General features: G+C 41.0%; 1 protein-coding gene and 1 long non-coding RNA gene across 2 annotated transcripts; both read left to right on the plus strand.

Annotated features, from left to right (window-relative positions):
* The first annotated feature begins 438 nt into the window (after positions 1 to 438).
* LOC142563355 (uncharacterized) lies at positions 439 to 2120 on the plus strand. Its single transcript, XM_075673918.1, has one exon. The coding sequence runs from the start codon at positions 933 to 935 to the stop codon at positions 2118 to 2120; it is 1188 nt and encodes a 395-aa protein (XP_075530033.1). The 5' UTR covers positions 439 to 932.
* Positions 2121 to 10485: 8365 nt separating this feature from the next.
* LOC142563779 (uncharacterized) lies at positions 10486 to 12423 on the plus strand. Its single transcript, XR_012824406.1, has 3 exons — positions 10486 to 10595; positions 10928 to 10987; positions 12237 to 12423. It is a non-coding gene; the product is annotated as an uncharacterized LOC142563779 (long non-coding RNA).
* Positions 12424 to 21774: the final 9351 nt, after the last annotated feature.

The following is a 21774-nucleotide window of genomic DNA, read 5'->3' on the forward strand; positions in this document are numbered from 1 at the left end:
CTCCACCGGCTAGTCCCTCAGGACCTGAATAAAAGTTCATTGTCTGTCTGTCTGTCTGTCTGTCTGTCTGTCTGTCTACTCTGTCCGGCTGGCCACCCAAGGGAGCGACAGCAATGTAAGTGCTCTTCGATTTTTCAGTCATAACTCTGGTTTTTCTCGCGTGTCATCAACAAACTAGGTGTTGAATTGTTCGTGAAGGTTTCGCGGTCAAGAATATACTAGTTTTCATTACTTTCGTGCAATTTTGACCTTGTTATCATCATTAAATCAAATGTAAACAAACCATCAGACCTAGGGGCAAAAACGACATTTTCTTCAATTTTTAGCACTAAAACCCTTGGAGCAGTGGTGCTCAGATTTTGCACTCCTCCTTTGGAATAACTAGGAGAATAACCAGTTAAAATTTCATTATTCTACGATGATTAGTTCAAAAGTTATTGACCACTGAATACAACTTCTTTTTATTATTATGCCCTAATTTTCGACCACATGGGTGTCGAATTCTAATCCACTAAATCTCAAATAAATAAGCATCATCCGTCAATAAAAAGTAGAAATTCGTAATCTACGACCTCGAATTAGTATAATCCAACCATTAGTTTAATCTATTTTTGCGATATACTCTTGTAAGGAACGAGGAAGAAAGCACACCAAAAATGTAGCCAAGGGCGGCCATTTTGAATCTTGGAAATACCATTCTGAATCCACGCCAATCAGGTCCAAATTAACGTACAAAGTCACTTTCTTTTTAATTGTTAGTCAGTAAGAAGCATAACAAACAAACCTATAGCAATATTTTTATTTAATTGTTCCTTATTAATTAGTAGAAAATCATTTGTTTTGTAGCTTTGGTCCACACTGCACAGAACTAATATCTTAACCTGTCGCAGTATAGACGTGTACTGCACAGAACTGGCGTTACGTAGTTTTTGATGGAACAACATATTAGTTGGTGGGAAGGAGATTCAATCATGACAAAGAAAGGGCATAAGAAGGCTCAAACCAAGAATCAAACTTGCAACCCAGAGGCAAATAGACACGAAGAATCTACTACTTCAGGTCTACATTCGAGCGAATCTACTCACACAGAACGTTCAGTTCCGTACCAAGAAAGAAACATGGGATCCAGAGAAGGTGAGCAACATTTGAAAAGCGTCATGGACATTGACGAACGCTTCATTAAAGCACTACTGGAGTTGCGAAATGACCTTCCTCCAACAAGAGAGGCATTAGATGCCATATTGCATGAATTTCAAAACATGAAAGCCTTGGCTCTAAAGACCATTGAACACAATGCATTTCTAACGGGCAAGGCCGAGGCCGAGTCCAAGCAAGGTTCCTACTCGCAGTCTTTCTCAGCAGGATGTGAGCAAAACAACATGCTGGAATTCAAACGGGCTTTGCTAATTAAAGACGTATCAGGAACAGCAAACCCTCAACAGGAAATAAGAGCTAAGCTCAAGAATTTCGAGCCAATTGAGTTCGGTATCACTGATGTGGATGTCAAGAACATCAAGGATGGTGTAGCAGTAATTGCGGACAAAGTCGAGGATCTGAGAAGCCTGGAGTCAGGCCTTAAGGCCAACCAGGAGACGCGTCACTTCTTTATAAGAATTTCTGAAGGGCTCTCTCCTGAAGTAAAGATCGTAGGCGTGGATCTCGGAGTCAATGAAAATGAGATTCCAGAGAGAATCTTCAAACAAAACAATCTCAACGGAAACGAGGAAGAGGTCAAAATAGTTTGGGTGACCAAAAAAGAGTCATCAAAGTCGGTCACATTGCGAATAAGCAACCGAGAGCTTGCTAATGAAATGGTGAAAAGAGGACATGTAAACATCGGTTGGACTCGATGCAGAGTCTATGAGAATGTTCTCGTTTCAAAGTGTTCAAGGTGTGCACGTTTCGGGCACATTGAGAAACAGTGTAGATCTAGAGGTGTAAGATGCACAGAATGTGGTGGAGCCCACTACTACAGTGAATGCCAGGCAGAGACTAAATCCTGCCCCGTATGCAAGGAGAAGGGCTACAACTATAAAAAACATTCCATGTGGGACGCAACATGTCTCGCATTTGATGAAGCTTATGAGTCTCAGAGGAGACGTATGGGTTTTGTTTCATAGTAAATAGTCGAAGGACTCAGTTTATACTTGTATTTCCCTTCAGAACAAAAACCTTTCTCTTGTTTTTAATAATCATAAAAATGTGTACTAATTCACTAAACATAATTCAACTAAATCAAGCTAGATCAATAAAAGCTACAACTCAATTAAATAACCTACAGACCCACTTTCAACAGGATATTTCAGTTGTTCAAGAACCTTACGCACTAAATAATAAAATAATAGGTTATCCATTAAAATCGAAAATAGTAAGTCATCCAGTTCTCCCAAAAACAGCCATCATAATACATAACGAAAAAATCCATATTTTCCCATTACTTACCACACAAAATATAATAGCCATAAGAATTAAATGGGAAGACGAATATATCAACCTAATTAACTGCTATGTCTCACCAAAAGATAACATCGAACCCTATTTATTAGAGATTGAAGAAATTTTAAAATTAAAAGAAAAAGAGAATGTAATAATCCTAGGAGACTTTAACTCTAAAAACATAGTATGGGGAGGCCAAACCTCGGAACCAAGAGGAGAGAAACTTTTCGAATTCATTGTTAGAAACGATTTAAATATATTAAATAACAAAAATTCACTTCCTACTTTTGAAACTAAAAACGGGAAAAGCTGGATCGATGTATCTATAATCAATAAAACTATGGCAAACAAAATACAAAAATGGGAGGTTCTAGAAGAAAATTCTCTTAGCGATCACAGATATATAGCAATAACAGCTTTCAATAAACAGATCGAACCTATAAAACGCCTAACTATGAAGGGCGAATATCAGGTATTAGAAAAACTCAAACGAGACACATGGTTCCAAGAAATAGTAAAAGACGACATAGTAAATACTATTCAGATAGAATCAATAATAAACACTTTCTATTCTAAAATCGAAAACTTAGTAAAAAAATACACCAAAACAATAAAATCAACAGATTCAATAGCAAAACCATGGTGGAACATAGAATTAGAAATAGAAAGGAAAAAAGTAAGAGCATTAAGAAGAAGATATCAAAAAGCAAATGAGGATAACAAAGAAAGTTTTAAAAAAGTATATCTAGCGGCATTACAGGAGTATAACAATAACATAAGTAGAGCAAAGGACTCATCGTGGAAAGAATTGTGTTCTACTGTGAAAAACAAAAATCCATTTACGGTTCCCTACAAATTAGCAACAAACAAAATTAAGAATCCTGTGGTAATTTCGGTTATTAAAAAAGATAATGGTCTTCAAACAGAAACAGAAGAAGAATCTGTCGAATATCTACTAGGAAAATTGTACAACTTCGAAGAAAACCACAACAAAACACCTGTTAATCCAACTATTTCAGATAAAATAGAAAACCATGAATTCATACCTTTTACTACTATAGAAGTAGATGGTATAATGCAAAACCTTAAAAAACGAATAGCCCCAGGACCAGATAACTTAAGAACTTCATTTATACAAACTCTTTATTATTCACATAAACAGTTCTTTATAAAAATTTTCAACAGTTGTACTAAATTAGGTTACTTTCCAAAACGTTGGAAAACTTCCAGGATCATTTTAATACCCAAAAACAAGAAATCAGATAAACCAGAAGAAACTTACCGGCCTATTGCAATCAACTCAATACTAGGAAAAGTTTTTGAAAAATTGATTAACAATAGGATTTATCATTTCTTAGTGGTAAATGATTTACTACCACTAAATCAATATGGATTTAAGCATGGTACATCTGCAATTAATGCACTAGACAATATAAAAGAAGCCATAAACAAAGCAAAACTTGATAAAATGCAGTCCCTTATAATCTCCTTGGATATCAAAAATGCTTTCGGGAACATTAATAAAGAAATAATCATTGATATTATGCAGAAGCATCAATTACCTACATACCTCATTTCAATTACAGCTAACATTTTGACAGAAAGAACTATAATATATAAGTCTTCTACAGTCAATTTTAGCAAAATATTAGAAAGTGGTTCACCTCAAGGATCTCCACTTAGCCCTACACTATGGAATCTCACTATTTCAGAGCTTTTAAATACTAGAATGCCAAAAAATGTTACTATACAAGCATTTGCAGACGACGTCACTTTAATAGTTAAGGGTACCAGTAGAGCTCACTTGGAAAGAATAGGTAATGAGGCATTACAGAAACTCTACCAATGGGCTAACAATAACAAATTAAGTTTTAATCCTCAAAAATGCGAATTCTTAGTTCTAGGAAATAAATACAAAGGCAAACCACCAAAACTACAACTAGGCAATGATACAATAAAGAATAAAGATGAACTAAAAATTCTAGGTGTAATTTTCGACAAAGGACTAACTTTTATTCCACATCTGAAAGAGGTAAAAAACAAAATCATTCAAGTGACAGCCAAAATATCGCAATTCAGTAAAATAAATTGGGGATTGAAACCTACGCAACTAAGACAAATCTATATAAGGGGAATCGAAAGAATGATTATTTATGGCTCTCAGGTGTGGTACAAACAGCATACACACATTATAAGAAAACTAACATCAATTCAGAGAATATTTTTAATAAAAATATGCAAGGGTTTCAGCACAATATCAAACATGGCTCTTCAAGTCATATGTAATGTTCCACCAATACACTTTACCATAGAAAAGGAAAATGCTTTATATGATATATTCCATAAAGGCAGCAATTTCATATTTAAAGAAAAGTCTTTTAACAAATCAAATATAGCTGACAAAATAGAATATTGGCATACTCACCCTGCTGAAAGAGTCGCACTAGACTACAGAACCGAATCAATCAAGGCTGATTACAACATATATACTGACGGTTCAAAAGATGGTGAAAAAACCGGCGCAGCATTTGTAGTTATTACAAGAGAAAACAAAATTCATGAACAAAAGCAATTTTCCCTTCCGGATTATTCTAGTAATTTTGAAGCAGAAACAACTGCTATATTGGAAGCTATTAATTATATATCTAATCAAAAGGAGCGTTATCATTTCCAGATTTTAACTGACAGTCTGTCTACCTTACGAGGTCTAAAGAATCCATATAACAAAAATCCATTCATAAATAGAATAAAAAACGAGATACAAAAAATATCTTTAAATCATGAAATTACATTAACATACGTAAAGGGACACTCAGGTATAGTAGGCAATGAAATTGCAGATGAGTTGGCAAAAACAGCATGGAAGTACGGCACACAAACAACATTACCAATGACGAAATCGTTCCTCAAAAACCTATTGTCGAAACAACGTACAGGAAAATGGAACAACTATTGGAAGAACGCCAATAAAACATATGCAGGAGAATGGATTGAAGACGTAGGAAATATACCTGCACATTTTCCACTAAACTATTACACTACACAAGCTGTGTCGGGTCATGGAAGATTCCCATATTATTTCTTGAGATTTAACATCATAGAAAGAAATAAATGTAAATGTGGCTCTGTTGCAAAAAATTTTGATCATTATCTATTGACATGTACTGAAACTAACGAAGAAAGAAAAGAGCTATACAAAATTCTGATAAGTAGCAAATCACTCAACAAAAGGGAAATTATTAATAATCCTGCAGCATTAAAAGTTATTGAGGAGATTACAAGGAAAATAAACGAGCATGTATATACACACAATATACAGCTATAGCACCAAAAAAAAATTTAATGAATAAATAAATAATCATTAAGAGTACCTCTAAATAAGTAGTAAATAATACTCGGAATATATAGGTGTATTGATGTATGTGGTATGTGTATGCGTGGGTGTGTATATGTATGTGTAGGTATATATATATATATGTTTATATCATTTTTCTAACATCTTAATACTCGAATCTAAAAACTCCTATCAAGCTCTTAATTTGAAAAAAAAAAAACTTAACTAAGCAAAACGAAAATAAGAACAGCAAAAAGTAAATACTTAAGGGAAATCATTAACAAAAGCATTTCTAAATTCTAGTAAAAAAAGAGTAGTCAGGTTTTCAGAAAGAGTTTTAATAACAAAAGAACAATATCTAGAAACTTTAACGACTCAGCATACATCAAAAATATTAATGAGGCTTGCAATCGAATGATCAAAAATATATGTACATAAAAATTATTTAATGAGAAAACATAGTGGAAAAATCCTTTCAATTTCTCACTTGAAGTGAACCCGCCAGCTGCAAAAAAAATAAAATAGCAAACAAACAAACAAACAAATAAATAAAAATAAAACAGACAAAATTTAAATAATCTCCTTAAAAATGTTTTCGAACCATCATTCGGTCAACTGACCCTACTATTATCTACTTCAGTCATCTGCACACATATGTATGCACACATTGTGTATACATATGAGCATTTATGGACGGAGTGGCACTTGCACATAGTAATAATTATTTAATATATGTTTAAAATACTCATGTATTATACCCACAAAGAATACAAAATGGCATGTTCACATTATGTGATTCCGCCAAATAAGAGGTAGAATTTGCTATAATAATTTTTCCTCCTGGCATGTTCATATTAGATGATTCCGTCGGGAGGAAAACTAGTAAACAATAAAGAGATCTCTCCTTAATAAATAAACCTATGCAAACAATCAATCTTGGCTAATGACCAAGGTAAATAAGAGGAAAAACTGAAAACCAGCATAACCAGCAGGTTCACGTAATGTGATTTCGCTGGAAATAAAATTCTCAATAGCCCTAAAATATTCATCGGCATGTTCACTTGTGTGATTTCGCCGAAAAAAAAAAACATATGAATGTGGCATTCATGCCTAGGCGCTTAGCCCTCAAAAAAAAAAAAAAATCGTAGCAAAAACAAGAGGAACCTCTTACGCAGTAAACCACCCGGCACGTTCACCTAAGGTGATTCCGCCGGAAGTCATAACGGCAATCACGCACTTTTCATCTCGCGTGACTTTCGCCCCCTCAAAAAAAAAAAAAAAGAAATCTAATGGGCATGTTCACTTAAGGTGATTTCGCCCCAAAGAAAAAGAAGAGGAACCTCTTCAACACAACCGACCGGCATGTTCACCAAGGTGATTTCGTCGGTAAGCTACCGTAATTAAATCTAAGGGGCACGTTCACTTAAGGTGATTCCGTCCCAAAAAAAAAGAAAAAGAAGAGAACCTCTTATCCAACTTAACCAACCGGCATGTTCACCAAGGTGATTTCGTCGGTAGCTACTATGTATCATGCATTCTTTGGTCGACGAAGTCGACAAATTCATAATTTCATCATGGGCAAGCACTCCTCATAGAATTTGAAACCGGCATGTTCACAGAAGTGATTTCGTCGGATACTTATAAAATACCATTTTCAAATATACAAGGTTATCAAGCAAATAAGGCATGTTCACAATAAGTGATTCCGCCACCAAAAAAAATAAAGAGATAGCAAATTAATAAAAGCAAGTGCAAGTCCACTTCCCCAAATCTCATTAAAATCAGCAATAAAAAGTACCCCATAAACTCTAAAAAATGGGACATAATAACTTAGGCAATAAGACCAAATATTCATTATGCTGGTGGTTTCTCCAAGTGATTTGTTGAACAACAAAAAAAAAATCACCTAGGTATCTATTCTTAATTAGCAATCGAAATATTAATTACTCAAGTTAGCAACATATATCATAAGAAAGTTAATCCCAACTAAAACTCTTTCAAATCTTAGATAAGACACCCGCTTTATATTTCCACGTACTAATATGCATATATATGCCCACTGACGTATGGGTATATGAAAATGTCATCGAACATACAATTCTCAAAAACCAAAGTAAATAAATTAAAAACTGGGAGCAAAAATAGAAACGTTAACCTTATTCATAATAATATAACAATTTAGAGGTACTTAAAAGTGAAACACAAATTAGTCCAACTATATTGAATACATAACTATTTCTATTGGAATCTTCCATCAAACGACTCAGCATTACACAATCTCTTCACAAAAAAAAATAATAATAATAATAAATATCTCCATCTCCCGTACAAGAAGTCACCAAAACATTAAAAATAGATAGGATAAGTAAAACCTCAAAAGCAATCTATCCCTGTACTAGTACTTAAAGATGTTTTCAAGTTCTTTTTTGCAGGCAGACAGGAAACTTAAGACACAGAAGAATGACTTCATCCCTATTCAAGAATCAACCACAACAAGACAAGACAAGAAAGAAGTACGAAACCAAACAAGAAAGAAAAACCAGATGCAAACTACAGCAAAACTTCAATCAAATGATATTCAATAAACGCCCCTGATTTCCTTGCCCGTTCCCTTGGTTGTGGCCAGCTGGATGGTATATCTCCCCCTTTTATCTTTCTCTCTCTCTCTCTCTCTCTTTTTTTTTATATATAACTTCCTTTTCTTATCTCTTTCCCTATTTCATTTTTTTTATTATTATTATTTTTTTTTTAAATCCCGTTATACTCAGTGGCACGGGAGGGGCCCATTATTATTTTTTTTTTACTTTTTTTTTCTTTTCTTTCTTTATTATATTCATTAGTTTTATTTATTTTTTATATTATTATTTTTCTTTTTCTTTTTCTTTCTCTATATTTGCCCCACTTTAACGTATGTCTGTCTGTCTGTCTGTCTGTCTGTCTGTCTGTCTGTCTGTCTGTCTGTCTGTCTGTATATGTGAGCACCACCGTGATATGGTATCAGTGATTTCATCACTAAAGTTCTTAGCCACGCTGAACAATATTTTAAATCAGTCTTAAACAATGCACAGATCAATTTACATGTACAATTCCCTTAATTTTTACGAGAGGTTACGTATAGTCAATTTTACAGAAGCAGAGTACATAATTCTAAAACAAAATTTTAAGCCTGTCATGCTCATAAATGTAAGTTACCATTGACAAAAATATGGTTCGGGCTTCCTGTTTTTTGACATGTGGTGCTGGATGCAGGCAATCCTTTAAAATCTAAATCAACCTGACATACCTTGGTCACCGAACATGGTACACAAGAGATAAAGCGCGCTTCGTATTTGTCATATATGTATATATATATATATACATATATATATATATATATATATATATATATATATATATATATATATATATATATATATATATATATATATATATATATATATATAGTTAAGTTGTTTTCGGGAAAGATACGCATCTGGTTTCCAGTCTCCGAGTATGTGTTTCTGAAAGTGTGCATCGCTTTATATTTGAAATCAAGCCGACGTACATAGGTTAGTACAATTTCCGGGCAGATGCTACGTCTCACTTAAAACGCAATTCACGTGTGCCGTGAACGTAAAGTTAGGTGTGCTATTGTGAATTATGCGCATCTCGTTTCCTGTTTCCGAGTATGTTATTCCATAAGTGTGCATCACTCTAAAATATAAATCAACTTGACGTGCAATGGTCACGAAAACGCAAAAGCGTTATCCCGTGTAAAGTCTATACCTGAACAGCTGCGTGGTACTTCTCAAAATACGTATTTTCCGCCCTCATGAGTGATATAAAAGCGACCCACTGGCTTGCTTTAATCATTCTCGAAGATTTTGGACGATCGAACGTTAAGTCTCACTCTAGCCTTTAGTATTTTCAGGTAAGTTTTTCACACCTCTGCGATCAGCTAATACATCTTCTCGCATATTTGGTGGATGACGTAGCAATGCCCTTACGATATTTCCTTTATTAGTGTATTATCATCTGACATGGTAACCTAAAGTTCTATTGCTTTAGGACAAGATTTTCTTGTAGCTTCAATAAAATGTTTCAAGTTCGAAATTGAATCCTTAGTTACAAAAATAGGTATTGCTTCCCGAATGTGACAGTGAAGACCATTCAAATAATGAGCTTGAAGCGATGCCTGCGAAACGATTTACTTTAAAGGCTCCGCATAAGATGGGGTGTTTCGTAAGCGATAATCCAATAATTTCTGAGTTCAGGGGGATTGCAGCTAGATTGCCTATATTTCCGGAATATCTTTGCAACTCTGCGGGAAGGCCCCGGCTCGCGGCCTTGCTTCGCATAGGAAAGTTTTAGGCGTGCATCAATATAAAAAGCCGCAGGGGTTTACTGCTACCATGAATGAACACCCTTGCCAAACTGCCTCTCTTAATCACGTGACCCTTGTCCCACAGTGTACTGCTATCTTTCCGTAAAGAGGAGTCCCACTAATCAAATAAAAGCTGCGTATGCAGAATGCTTCCATAAACCACAGCTCTTTCACTAAAAAGAAGCAGTTTCCCTTTAAAAGGACGCACATGATTATAAAGCGACTGTGGAGCTTCACAGGACAACCAAATGTGGACTTGGATGATAAATACCTTAAATATTGAAAAAAGCCATCAGCGACATAACGTTCAGTGCAAAGGGAATCGCACTTTTCGCCTCTGTAGGCTGTTGTATGTAAGGCACGTAATATGAACATTTCTCTTCGTCCTCGCAGGCAACAAAGTCGCTCTCATAGCTAATACGAAGTTCACCCGTGCAATCTTGCTCCTCGCAGTACTGGCAGGTAAGTGGGTTCCGCCAAGTTCCACTGCATTCCACACATTTAATGGAAAAACTGTTTTATATAAACGCAATACGCACTCAACAAATTTAGGGAGTGGGCACACACTTTGGCACATGGCCTCACATTCTGGTGAAAATTGTAATTTCAAACATTGTGACGGCGACATTTAAAAAAAAATGCACACGCGATATGACATTCTTTCGCCTGCTAGGAGAGAATCGATTCTATAGCCTTAAAAACCTTTTTTTAGCAATGGGTGAAACTACAGCTTCACGAACAAACTTAGATATTCCCTGCGGAAGTTATTGTAATGTGCGCCTTCCTCCGTGCAGCGTTCTTCGCAGTGATGACGGCCGAGGAGGAGAGAACAGAAGACAAGAGTTGTTACTGCAGTAAGTATGGAAGATATGCATGTTTGAGTGTTGTAAAGTATTGCTTTTCTCCACGCAGCTGTCAGATGCTTCTTTTCATGAAATTCTAAATTCCATAGTGGCTCTAACAAACTGGAGAAAAATCATGCCTGAGCACGTTTCAGTACATTTTTCATTCTCCGCATATTCATGAATGTTGCGTTGTCTTATAGAGTGTGTATCGGTTTTTCCTCCCTCGCATGAAGAGCAGTTACACCAAATAATGCATTAATGTCTCTAATGCAAGAATAGCAAAAGAACACAGAATACAGGCAGCTGCACATGCCATCCAGCTCGTTTCTGTATCACTGACCACTTGTAAAGTCAAACTTTCTCAAATATTTTCCTGGGCACAGCGGGCGCATGTCGCGCACTAATCTGCCCCGCCAATGTCTCTGCAGACAACTGAAAATCTTAGTCAATGAAACATTCGACTCCTTGCTCAAATACAGGCAGCCATAACGCACGGTAAATATTTATTTTCCAACACGTCAAAGCAGGTGTGGGAAAAATATCCTAAACAGAGATGCATTTTGTATATGGAGAATTTCGAGTTTTTTTTTCCGGCGTACAAATATCTAAAGGTATTTCTGCTTTTCCTGGCTTGAGGCGCAATGTGAGGAAGTATGCTGCTTGTACAAAGCTGCATGCTTTACGCTATATCTAAATATGTCAATTGAAATAGGCTTTACAGGAAACAAATTAGGTACACCCACACGAGCTTTTGTTTTTATACGTCTATATCATCGCTTCAAGAAAAGGCAAACTTTTCTTCAATTCTTGTACTCAGCCTTTACAACCTAAAGTAAACGTTCTCGACGTGATGTAGCATGTCTCATATTGCTATATTGAAATCTTTCCGCATCTGTGGCCCTATTCATGTCAGGTTGCGTTGTACTTGTTGCAATTGATAACTTCGCAGCCCGGTGAAATATATACACCCAGTTCTTGATTAATCACATTGTGGAAGTTACTTCGAATGAATACCGGACGGATAAGTCTGGCATCCGAATGTCCGTTTACGCAGAAGAGCGTCGCGGCATCTCCCACGCCGCGTATAAGTGAATACAGAGTGACCGGGGGCAAATAAAGATATTCTCTCATTGATTGCTTTCTGGCGATCGTTAATCTTTCCAGGATAATTTCAATCACATTTCCTTTGGAGGAATATCCTATTTGTTCATGTTGTTTGCGCGGCCTATCATTTATATTATCGCTTTTTTTTATGCAGAAAAGGGCAGCGGATGCCCTGACCCCGCTGCCTGCCTCAAGAGCTGCAAAGACCAGAACATAGCAGTAGGTTTGTGCGTTGGAGGACTACTGGACCTGGACGCCTGCGTGTGTTTGAATATTACGGTGGGTTTGGAGCTGTAACCTCGCCTACACATGCGCTCAATAAGGGTGTCCTCTTTACTGTCGCACAATGAAACAATTTGTTATCTGCTTTTTTTTTGGCTGCATACTGTAAACCTCTGTGCATCGACCCAGTGTTTTGTCTGGTCCTGCAGCAGCTGCTACTGAATAATTGGACGCAGCTTCCACCCAGACTAAACCAGTTTGTATCCGTGCCGCGAAGGACGTGACAACAGCAAGATAGCCAGAACAAGAAGAACGCAGGTATATTGGGAAGTGTTGATTTATAACCGACCGAGTGATAACGGGCCGACCGTAGCCCGCATGTCAGGAACAGGCGCATAGTCATGCACACGCCTCATACAACCTTTCGTGTGAACAAACAAAACAGGCCCTTGACATTACTTAAGCAAATTGATTAAATGCCTCGTCATAGTAAAAGCGTTGCGGGGGTCTAGTGTTCCGGGACGATCTTCTCGGAGCTGCGGTCAGCACAGAATCCGGTGTTGGCCTTTCTTCTGTGTTGGCTGTGCATTGTTGTGCCCCATCAGTCGCTCGTGACGATTCCGAAGCCTGCGATGTTGATCCAGCCGAAGAATAATATTTGGGGTTTTACGTGCCAAAACCACTTTCTGATTATGAGGCACGCCGTAGTGGAGGACTCCGGAAATTTTGACCACCTGGGGTTCTTTAACGTGCACCTAAATCTAAGCACACGGGTGTTTTCGCATTTCGCCCCCATCGAAATGCGGCCGCCGTGGCCGCCAGCCGAAGAATGTAATGCAGGTACCTGAGGGTAGCCGACAGGCGTGCTCGTTTCGGTTGTGTCGTCCCCGTCTTCGCTGCTTGTCTCAGCATACAGATCATCCGTTCGTATGAGGTGTTTGCGGTTGCGACGCAGAACTTGCCCATCTTCATTTACCTGCTGGTAGGACCTTGGAGCTTGCCTGCCTCTTATCCTCGCTTTCCGGGACCACGTTCTCGTACCTCGCAGCCGTACTACGTCCCCACGAGAAAGCCTCGGCAATTGTTTGCCTTGTGCGTGCTGGCAGTGCTTTTTCACCTCGGTGCAGGGTACTTCATGCAAGTCGGAAAGACTGGCTCCCAGGCGTCTCCCTTGCAACATGTCACCAGCGGATCGCCCGTCCTCGGGTAGAGCTGAGCGATAAGCCAGTAGTCCTTGCCAGAAGTCGTCCCCGGACTCGTTGGTTTTTTTCAATATGCGTTTGACAATCTGTACACCTTTTTCTGCCAACCCATTTGACAGCGGGTAATGAGGACTAGAAGTTACATGTGAAAAATCGTAGTTTCGTGCAAACATGGCGAAGTCATAACTCGAAAACTGAGGGCCGTTGTCCGTGCAAACTTCTAACGGGTCGCCATATCTTGCGAAGATAGCGCTTAGTGCAGCTATCGCAGTCCTTGAGGCAGTGTCCTGGAGTTGTTGGACCCCTGGAAAGTTCGAGAAGGCATCATAAGCGACAAGCTAGGAGTCTCCAGCAAAGAAAAATATATCCACTCGAACCGTGTATCACGGGCATCTGGGAACCGACCGCATCAGTAGAGGTTCTTTTGCATGCGCATAAGCATATTTCTTGCTGGTTAAACAGCTTGCATGTAGCGCTACAATTTCACTGTTAAGGCGTGGCCAAAAAACAAGGCGGCGTGGCTTCTTTGCACTTTTGAACCCCAAGATGTCCCGCATAAATTCTGGACAAAATCTTCGTTCGCATGCTCTGGGGTGCGATTACTTTGGAGCCTTTAAAAAGTACCATATTCACAACAGATAGTTCTTGCGCAAAAGGCTTGAGTTCACCCTCAACGGGTTGGCCCCTTTACAAACGTTCCACCCCTACCAGCAGGTAGCTGTCACGCGCATTTTGTGTCCGCAATTCGCGCTCTGTCGTTGGCGTCACCATGTAACCTAGGGACTGCACTGCGTGAATTTCCACGTCGTTCATGTTTGTGTCTTTTCTACTGCAGTCATCAGCGTGGATCATGATAACATATCAGCCAGAACTAGGTTCTTTCCCGGTATGTAGCGTGAAACAAAGTCATACCTAAACAGGCGAAGAAAAAACCTTTGCAGTCGGGGCGGCATGTCATCAATTTCTTTTTCCGCTATCGACACGAGTGGCTTGTGGTCAGTTTCTATGAGTAGCTTTCGCCCGCAGATGAATGGATGGAATTTTTCGCATCCGAAGCATATGCCAAGGGCCTCCTTTTCAATCTGAGCGTATCTCTGCTCTGCCTGTGTGAGAACGCGTGATGCATAATCTACGGGTCGCCAGTCATCGCTGTGAGGTAGCAGCAGAGCTGCTCCTACACCGTCCCGTGAAGTGTCGCATGAAATCTTGGTTTCCTATTGAGCATCAAAAATAGCAAGCACGGGAGCTGTGGCCAAATCTTGTGCTACGCTCTTCCACTCCCTAGAACTGAGGTGAAACAGCGCGAAAAAGACGAGGACACAAGGAAACAAATACCACAGACAAGCGCTGTCTCTGCGCTTGTCTGTGGTATTTGTTTCCTTGTGTCCTCGTCTTTTTCGCGCTGTTTCACCTCAGTTCTAAGTATGAACCAACTAGCCCTCATCAAGATCTTACTTCCACTCCCTAGCGTGGTTTTCAGTCCGCTGAAAATCTGAGCGGGTCTTGATAAGATCTCTCAACAACTGTTCGTTCAGACAGACGCGGCACAAATTTTCCGAAGTGGTTTAACACTCCCAGGATGCATTGAACATCGGGCTTGTTTGTTGATTCTGGCATTGCAATCATGCTTTTAACGAGCTGTGGGTTCGGTAATATACCATTTGAGGTTATTATGTCACCAAGAAACTTGATTTCTGTGACGCCGAAATTGCACTTTTGTGCAATTAAAGTTAAGCCAGCTTTCTCGGCTGCTTTCAGGACAGCTACTAGGCGCTCGTCGTGCTCTCGCCGCATTGAACCCCACACCAAAATGTCATCCATGTATATTAGTACGCCCGGTAGCCCGTCTAGAACTTGAGTCATTGTTTGTTGAAACACTTCTGGTGCAGACGATATTCCAAACGGTAGACGCAAAAATCGGTATCTTCCAAAAGGCGACAAGAAAGTACATATCTTCGAGGTTTGCTCATCCAAAGCTATCTGGTGGTAGCCAGAGTTAGCATCCAAGCAGCTGAAGTACATGGCGCCCGCTAAGTTAGCTTCCACGTTTTCACACTTAGGGGGGAGAAAATGCTGCCTTTTCACCTGCTGATTGATATTCATAGGATCCAAACACACTCGTAGACTGCCATCTTTTTTCTTCCCAAGTACCAGGGGGCTTACCCAGTCAGTAGGCTCCTGTTCTTTCACGATGATTTCAGCCCACACCATTCTTTCGAGTTCATTTTTGAGAGGCTCCTCTAGGGCTAAAGGAACACGACGTGCTGGCTGGACAACCGGTACTGCTCCAGGTTTCAGGACCATGTGATAGGGCTGCTTCAGGCAACCAAGTCCCTCGAAGACATGTCTGAAATCCTTCAGAGGACCATATACAGAAGCCGCGTTCACAGTATCCACAGTACGGGGAACCAGTCCCAGGACTCACTAGCTTCTAGTCCCAGTATGGGCTGGCGACCATTTTTACCATGAAGAATTTCGCCGGAGTGTGTGCATTTCCAACACGCACAATTTTCGACACTGTCCCAAAGCACGTTATGACACCGCCGTTATACGCCCGCAGCACTGTGCTTGTCAGCTGTAGTTCATTCGACGGTGGTTTCCGATAGACCGAATACGGCAAAAGGCTGGCTTGTGATCCCGTGCCTATCTTGAAGGAAATTCCCTGACTAATAACTTCAGCTTTTACAGTCCACTCATTGGTTTTTCCACCTTTACTGCAGACATCTAGGACATCAAAGTCACTCGAAGTTTCTTGACTTCACTTACTTCTGTCGACTTCCTACAGCATATAGCAAAGCGATTGACATCTTGGCACACATAGCATTTTTTCCAAATGCTGGGCACTGCTTCGGTTTGTGCTTGCGGTTACAACGCCTGCACTGGAACTGTTCCCCGCCAACCTTGCTCTCGTTTGTGCGCCTCGAAGTGGCATCGACACTGCCGTCTGCTTTGCGATACACCTCATCCTGTTGTGCGACTGACTCTGTAATTTTGCACATATTTTTGACTTTCAATAACGTCAGCTCTTTCTCACGAAGCATCTTCTCCCGTAGCTTAGCGTTGTTGGTTCCAAGGACAATTTGGTCTCTTACCAGTGAGTCGTGCGATGCTCCAAAGTTGCACTGCGGGGCTTGTTTCTTTAAGTCACGTAAAAATTTTTGAACGGTTCTCCTTCCGCTTGGGTCCTCGTGCGAAACAGGTATCTTTCATGCACTTCATTGGTCACCTCTGTGCAGTAGGCGTCGAACTTTTGTATTAAAGTCTCGAAGTCATCCTTGCTCTCGCTCGGCTCGAACTTGAAATTGTTGAATACATCGAGCGCCTGGTCACCCGCGATGCTCAGCAGAAGTGCAGCTTTCAAAGCTTCACTTTTTGGCTGGTCCTTCACTTCCGTTGCTTGCAGGAAGAGCTCAAACTTTTGCTTGAAACGCGTCCGCGATGCCGAGACGCTCCCCGCCAGACGCAGGGGCTCCGGTGCCTGCAGCCGTTGCATGCTTCGTGCTCCACCGCTGCCAAAGCTGGACCGTCATAGCCACTTCTGAAGCCATTTATCTGTGCCGCGAAGGACGTGACAACATCAAGATAGCCAGAACAAGAAGAACGCAGGTTCAGTGGGAAGTGTTGCTTATACATTCTAAGAACAGTTTACACCCTTTGGCTTGCCCCTTCTGCCACACAAAAATAATCGTCATCTGCCTTCATGCGTTTCCTTTCTTTATCGCTGCGAGCCCAGAACTTTCCAGTAACGAATGGCACGCGCGTTATCAGCATAGAACAGTTTACACCCTTTGGAGGGCCCCTTCTGATATCGCGCGTGCCGTTCGTCACTGGAAAGTTCCGGGCTTGCAGCGATAAAGAAAGGAAAGGCATCAAGGCAGATGACGATTATTTTTGTGTGGCAGAAGGGGCAAGCCAAAGGGTGTAAACTGTTCTTAGATTGTATAGCCGACCGTGTGATAACGGGCCGACCGTAACGCGCATCTCAGGAACAGGCGCTCAGTCATGCACGCGCCTGATACACAGTTCTCATCAAGTAGTCCAGCATAGCACACGTTGGAGTGCGACTGAGCCTATACATTTTCTTGTTATAACCATCAATCCCAGTTTCCAGCATAAACGTGCATTGTCCGGTGCGGTAGTGAAGCGGACATTTTGAACTGTCCGATCCAACCACTTATTGCTTCGGTTTAGTATGTATGCTGCTCTGTGGGGATTAATTACGCTTGTCTTATTGTAACGTAGTAATTATAGCGAAGGAAACATTCGCAAAACTGAATGACGCATCTAATTTCCCTAATGGTCGAACCTGTGCCCAAAAAAGTAAGTTGCCTTCAAAGCATAACGTTAGCAGCGAACACACTCTGCGATCGTCCCAGTCTGCTCAGCGGGTGAAACCTGTAAGCTTTCCTACATCACTCGTCGAATGTCCCACTGTAATCGCTGGTGCGAGTGTGGTTTTGTGTATCTGATTTGAATATCCTATGTTATTTTACTGTACACTCTGAATAATCTAGTCGTGCAGCAGCTGCTCCTGGATTATCGCACGTTCTTTGCACGGGCTAATACGATTTGTAGGCAATGATACCACGTAACACACGTGTGTGTGCGAATGATCGAATAAGTGTTCCTTTAAAGACTATGAAACCAAATTTTTACCTTGAACGAGCATTGATCGCTGCGATAGTGAAGCACAAATTTTAACTGAGCAATTCAGCAGCGTACTGCATAAGTTTCTTGTATATGCTGCTGCGTGGTGATTAATTACGCTTGTGGCACATTGTCATGTAGTGGCGACGGTAAAGGAAACAGTCCCAAGTCTGCGAGTGGCAAAATTACTTTCTTATTGATCGAACCTGTGCCAAGAAAAGCAAGTTACACTCAAAGCACAACGTTAGTTGCGATGGCAGTTCGCAATCGTACAAATATGATCAGTGTGCGAAGTGCGTTCCCTTTCTTACGTCACTCGTCGAATATTCCCGTGCAACCACTTGTACCCCGTGGTTTTAAAAAAAACGACTATAAAATTTGTGTCGCACATGCAGTCTGATTATACTAGGCTGGGCGAGGACATGCATAACAGAAGCATGGAAAGATGGCACTCGTGTAAGTTGCAAATGTGCATTTGTGTCCTGCGCGTAACGATGAGTCTTAACAATAGTAAACCGCCGAGAAAGCGGTCACGACGGAGGTGTTTAACAACCACACATGCACATATCACGCATGCTCAGCAGCAGAAAAGGTCATCGTGACCCCGAGTTTCGAACCATAGCCGGAAGTGAACCACCTACTTTCGCAGCCCCTGAACTGCAACCGTAGCTGACAACCAAGTATTGGAACTAAGCCTCAACTGCTGATTAGGGGTTGACATAGCAATCGTCACAAGGTATTTGTGAGGATCCCACGCATTATGGTAATCTATGATGCGCGGAGTATTTTGCATATACATGACCAAGCCGTCATTTCTTGGGCTCCTCAAAAACGATAGCAGGTGGACCTATGTATTCCTTTAAATTAAGTCGTCGTGTGAAGGATTCGTGCGCGGCCGTGTGTTTGACGAGAGCAGCACGAAAAACTAAGTTGTATACGGTCGTATTTTAACAAAGATATCATTTTACTCCAGGCGGCCATTCTCGGGATCCACGTAGGTTGCGGGAGAGCGTGGGCGACCGAAACACGAATTGCGACGTCATAAGCCGGGACGTGCTTTACAGTCCCACGTACAGTCGCTAGCAAAATTAGGAGACTACGGTGTTATCCTGAAATTGAGATATACTCAAGCGGAGCTTTTTTGCCTGGAATTGGTATATTACATTATTATGGACAATTAACCACACGTGGCAGTGTGCTCTATATTTGAATTGTACTTGAAATCGACTGCTGGAAAAAAAATGCGGCAACAATGGCCCCTGTACATTTCCTTGCTATGGCACATATGGCTGTAAAACCTATGATGACATTTGTATATAAGCAAAGAAACGGACAACTTCATTACCTTCGGTAAGCATTCATTCTGTGGAATGAAGAAGAGTTTCTACGAAGCGTAAACATTTAAGGGGAATTTACTGCGCAAAGTGGGACGGTCACGCAGATTGTGCAGCGCTACGTTTTCTCGAACCCAGCTGCATGTGGTAGCGTGGCGGAGGCTTCGGGTTGAAGAACTCAGAAGCTTCGACGTTACAAAATCGAAAATCCACAGGTTTTCCGGCACTTGAACAAAATTTAATAACTTCTGCCAATAGGAAAAAAAATAATCCAGTGTTTAGCAACAATCGTCCGGATCAGCTTCGTTTTCGTGACCCCAACGCAGCTTCTTTTCACTACGCACAATAATTATATACCTTCTGTTTAAATGCGCCTTCCATGCGGTTTCCAACCACACACAGCTCACGACCAATTGGGATGACAGCCAATCAAGCACCACGAACAACAATGTGGCTCATGTTTGATATTTGATCGAAGAGCGCATAAGACGGGGTCACAGATAGGTAAGTAGTGAAGACTGCTCTTGTCCTGTCTATTCCCATATCTGTGATGCCGTCCTGTCAGCGCCTCAATCAAATTTCAAACATGAACGTGAACGAACCATCCCAACTCGCCATCCTAATACGCCACAGCTGCAGACGGAATATGGAACTCGTGGCGCCAAGGAGTTCAAGCGGGTGCAATGGCAGAGAGAGGGACTGGCCGCGTGAATGGGACAGGCGATCTGTTACTCCTAACTAGTCTTCTCCGCTGCTCCTTAGTATAGGCCAGGCACAAGTTAGCGGCGGCTTTCTTCCGGCAAACGTCCATGAGCCCCTCGCGTACTCCCGGCCTCTTCTGGAGTGGCAGCTCTTTCTTTTGCGGCGCTTCTTCTCTGTCGAGGAGGGCCCGTTACGAGGAAATTAGCAGCGCCCTGCATTGCGTAGGCACTGCCCTCCGCCTATGTTCCCAGGGTGGATCTCGCATCCTACACTTGTCCGTTACAAGGAGCATGTTGTCCATGGCAGTCAGACCAGCGTCATCCTCGCCAAGACTGCCGCGGAGGCAGACGACGTGATTTTCTGCAGACAAAAGCCAGAAACACGCTGTCGATTGAAGCCATTGCTGTCGGGTACATAACTGTGGGCCGGCTTGTGCAGTGCGCTTCATTCATGCAGCAAAATGCGGAATGACATGGGGAAGGCATCCGTAATAACCGTCAGCTTAAATAGTGACTGCCATATTAGGAAATGTAATCAATCTGTGTGACCAATTTGATGGGACCCTGCTACATAAAGAGCACCTGCGTTGCTGGCATTTCACAAAGCCAGGCCTTCCTCTAGTATAAATGAATTCACTGATCCACCTGCGTTGTATCCGTAACCTACAAGGAAAAGACTTCCAATCCGGGAAGCAGTCATTAGTGTGTACGACTTAACGCAGTGACAAAGGGTGTGGCACTGTTTCCAGGCATGGTAAGTTTATCGCACGTTATCTATAAGTAACTACACCAACTCGCGCGCAAGCTTACACCCACTTTTTTGTTAAGGTATTCAAATAAGTGAGTAGGCGCATACTTGAATCGACGCTGTCCCAGTCGGTGCTTGCACTTTGGTGCCAACGAGCGGTGTTTTTTTTATAAATTACACCGGCAATTTTAGGTCCCAATCACCCCTTGAGGCTCAGTTCCAACACTCGGGTGTGCATTTAGTTGCAGTTCAGCCGCGGAAAAAATAGATGGATCATTCGTGGTTATAGTTCTAAACTTTGGTTCACGCTTACCTCGTCGGCTGTAATTTATGCGAGCTATGACAGAAGCATAATTAAACACCAAGCACCAACCTATCGTGTAAAGGTACACATTGGCCCGTTGAATCGGCCAATTGGTACTGTGTACGTCACTAACGAGCCATCAATGGATGTTAACGTAGAAAATGCGCATTGATTGTTTTCAAAAGAAATTTTTTTTTGCTTCAGTTGCGCACTCAAGTGTCTTCATCATCATCATCATCATCATCATCATCATCATCATCATCATCATCATCATCATCAGTCTGGTTAAGGCCACTGCAGGGCAAAGGCCTCTCCCATACTTCTCGAACTACCCCGGTCATGTACTAATTGTGGCCGTGTTGTCCTTGCAAACTTCTTATTCTCATCCACCCACCTAACTTTCTGCCGCCCTCTGCTACGCTTCCCTTCCCTTGGAATCCATTACGAAACTCTTAAAGACCATCGGTTATCTTCCCTTCTCATTACGTGTCCTGCCCATGCCCCTCTTTCTTTTTCTTGATTTCAACTAAGATG

Source organism: Dermacentor variabilis, chromosome 11 (assembly GCF_050947875.1).
Source record: "Dermacentor variabilis isolate Ectoservices chromosome 11, ASM5094787v1, whole genome shotgun sequence".
Lineage (NCBI taxonomy): Eukaryota > Metazoa > Arthropoda > Arachnida > Ixodida > Ixodidae > Dermacentor > Dermacentor variabilis.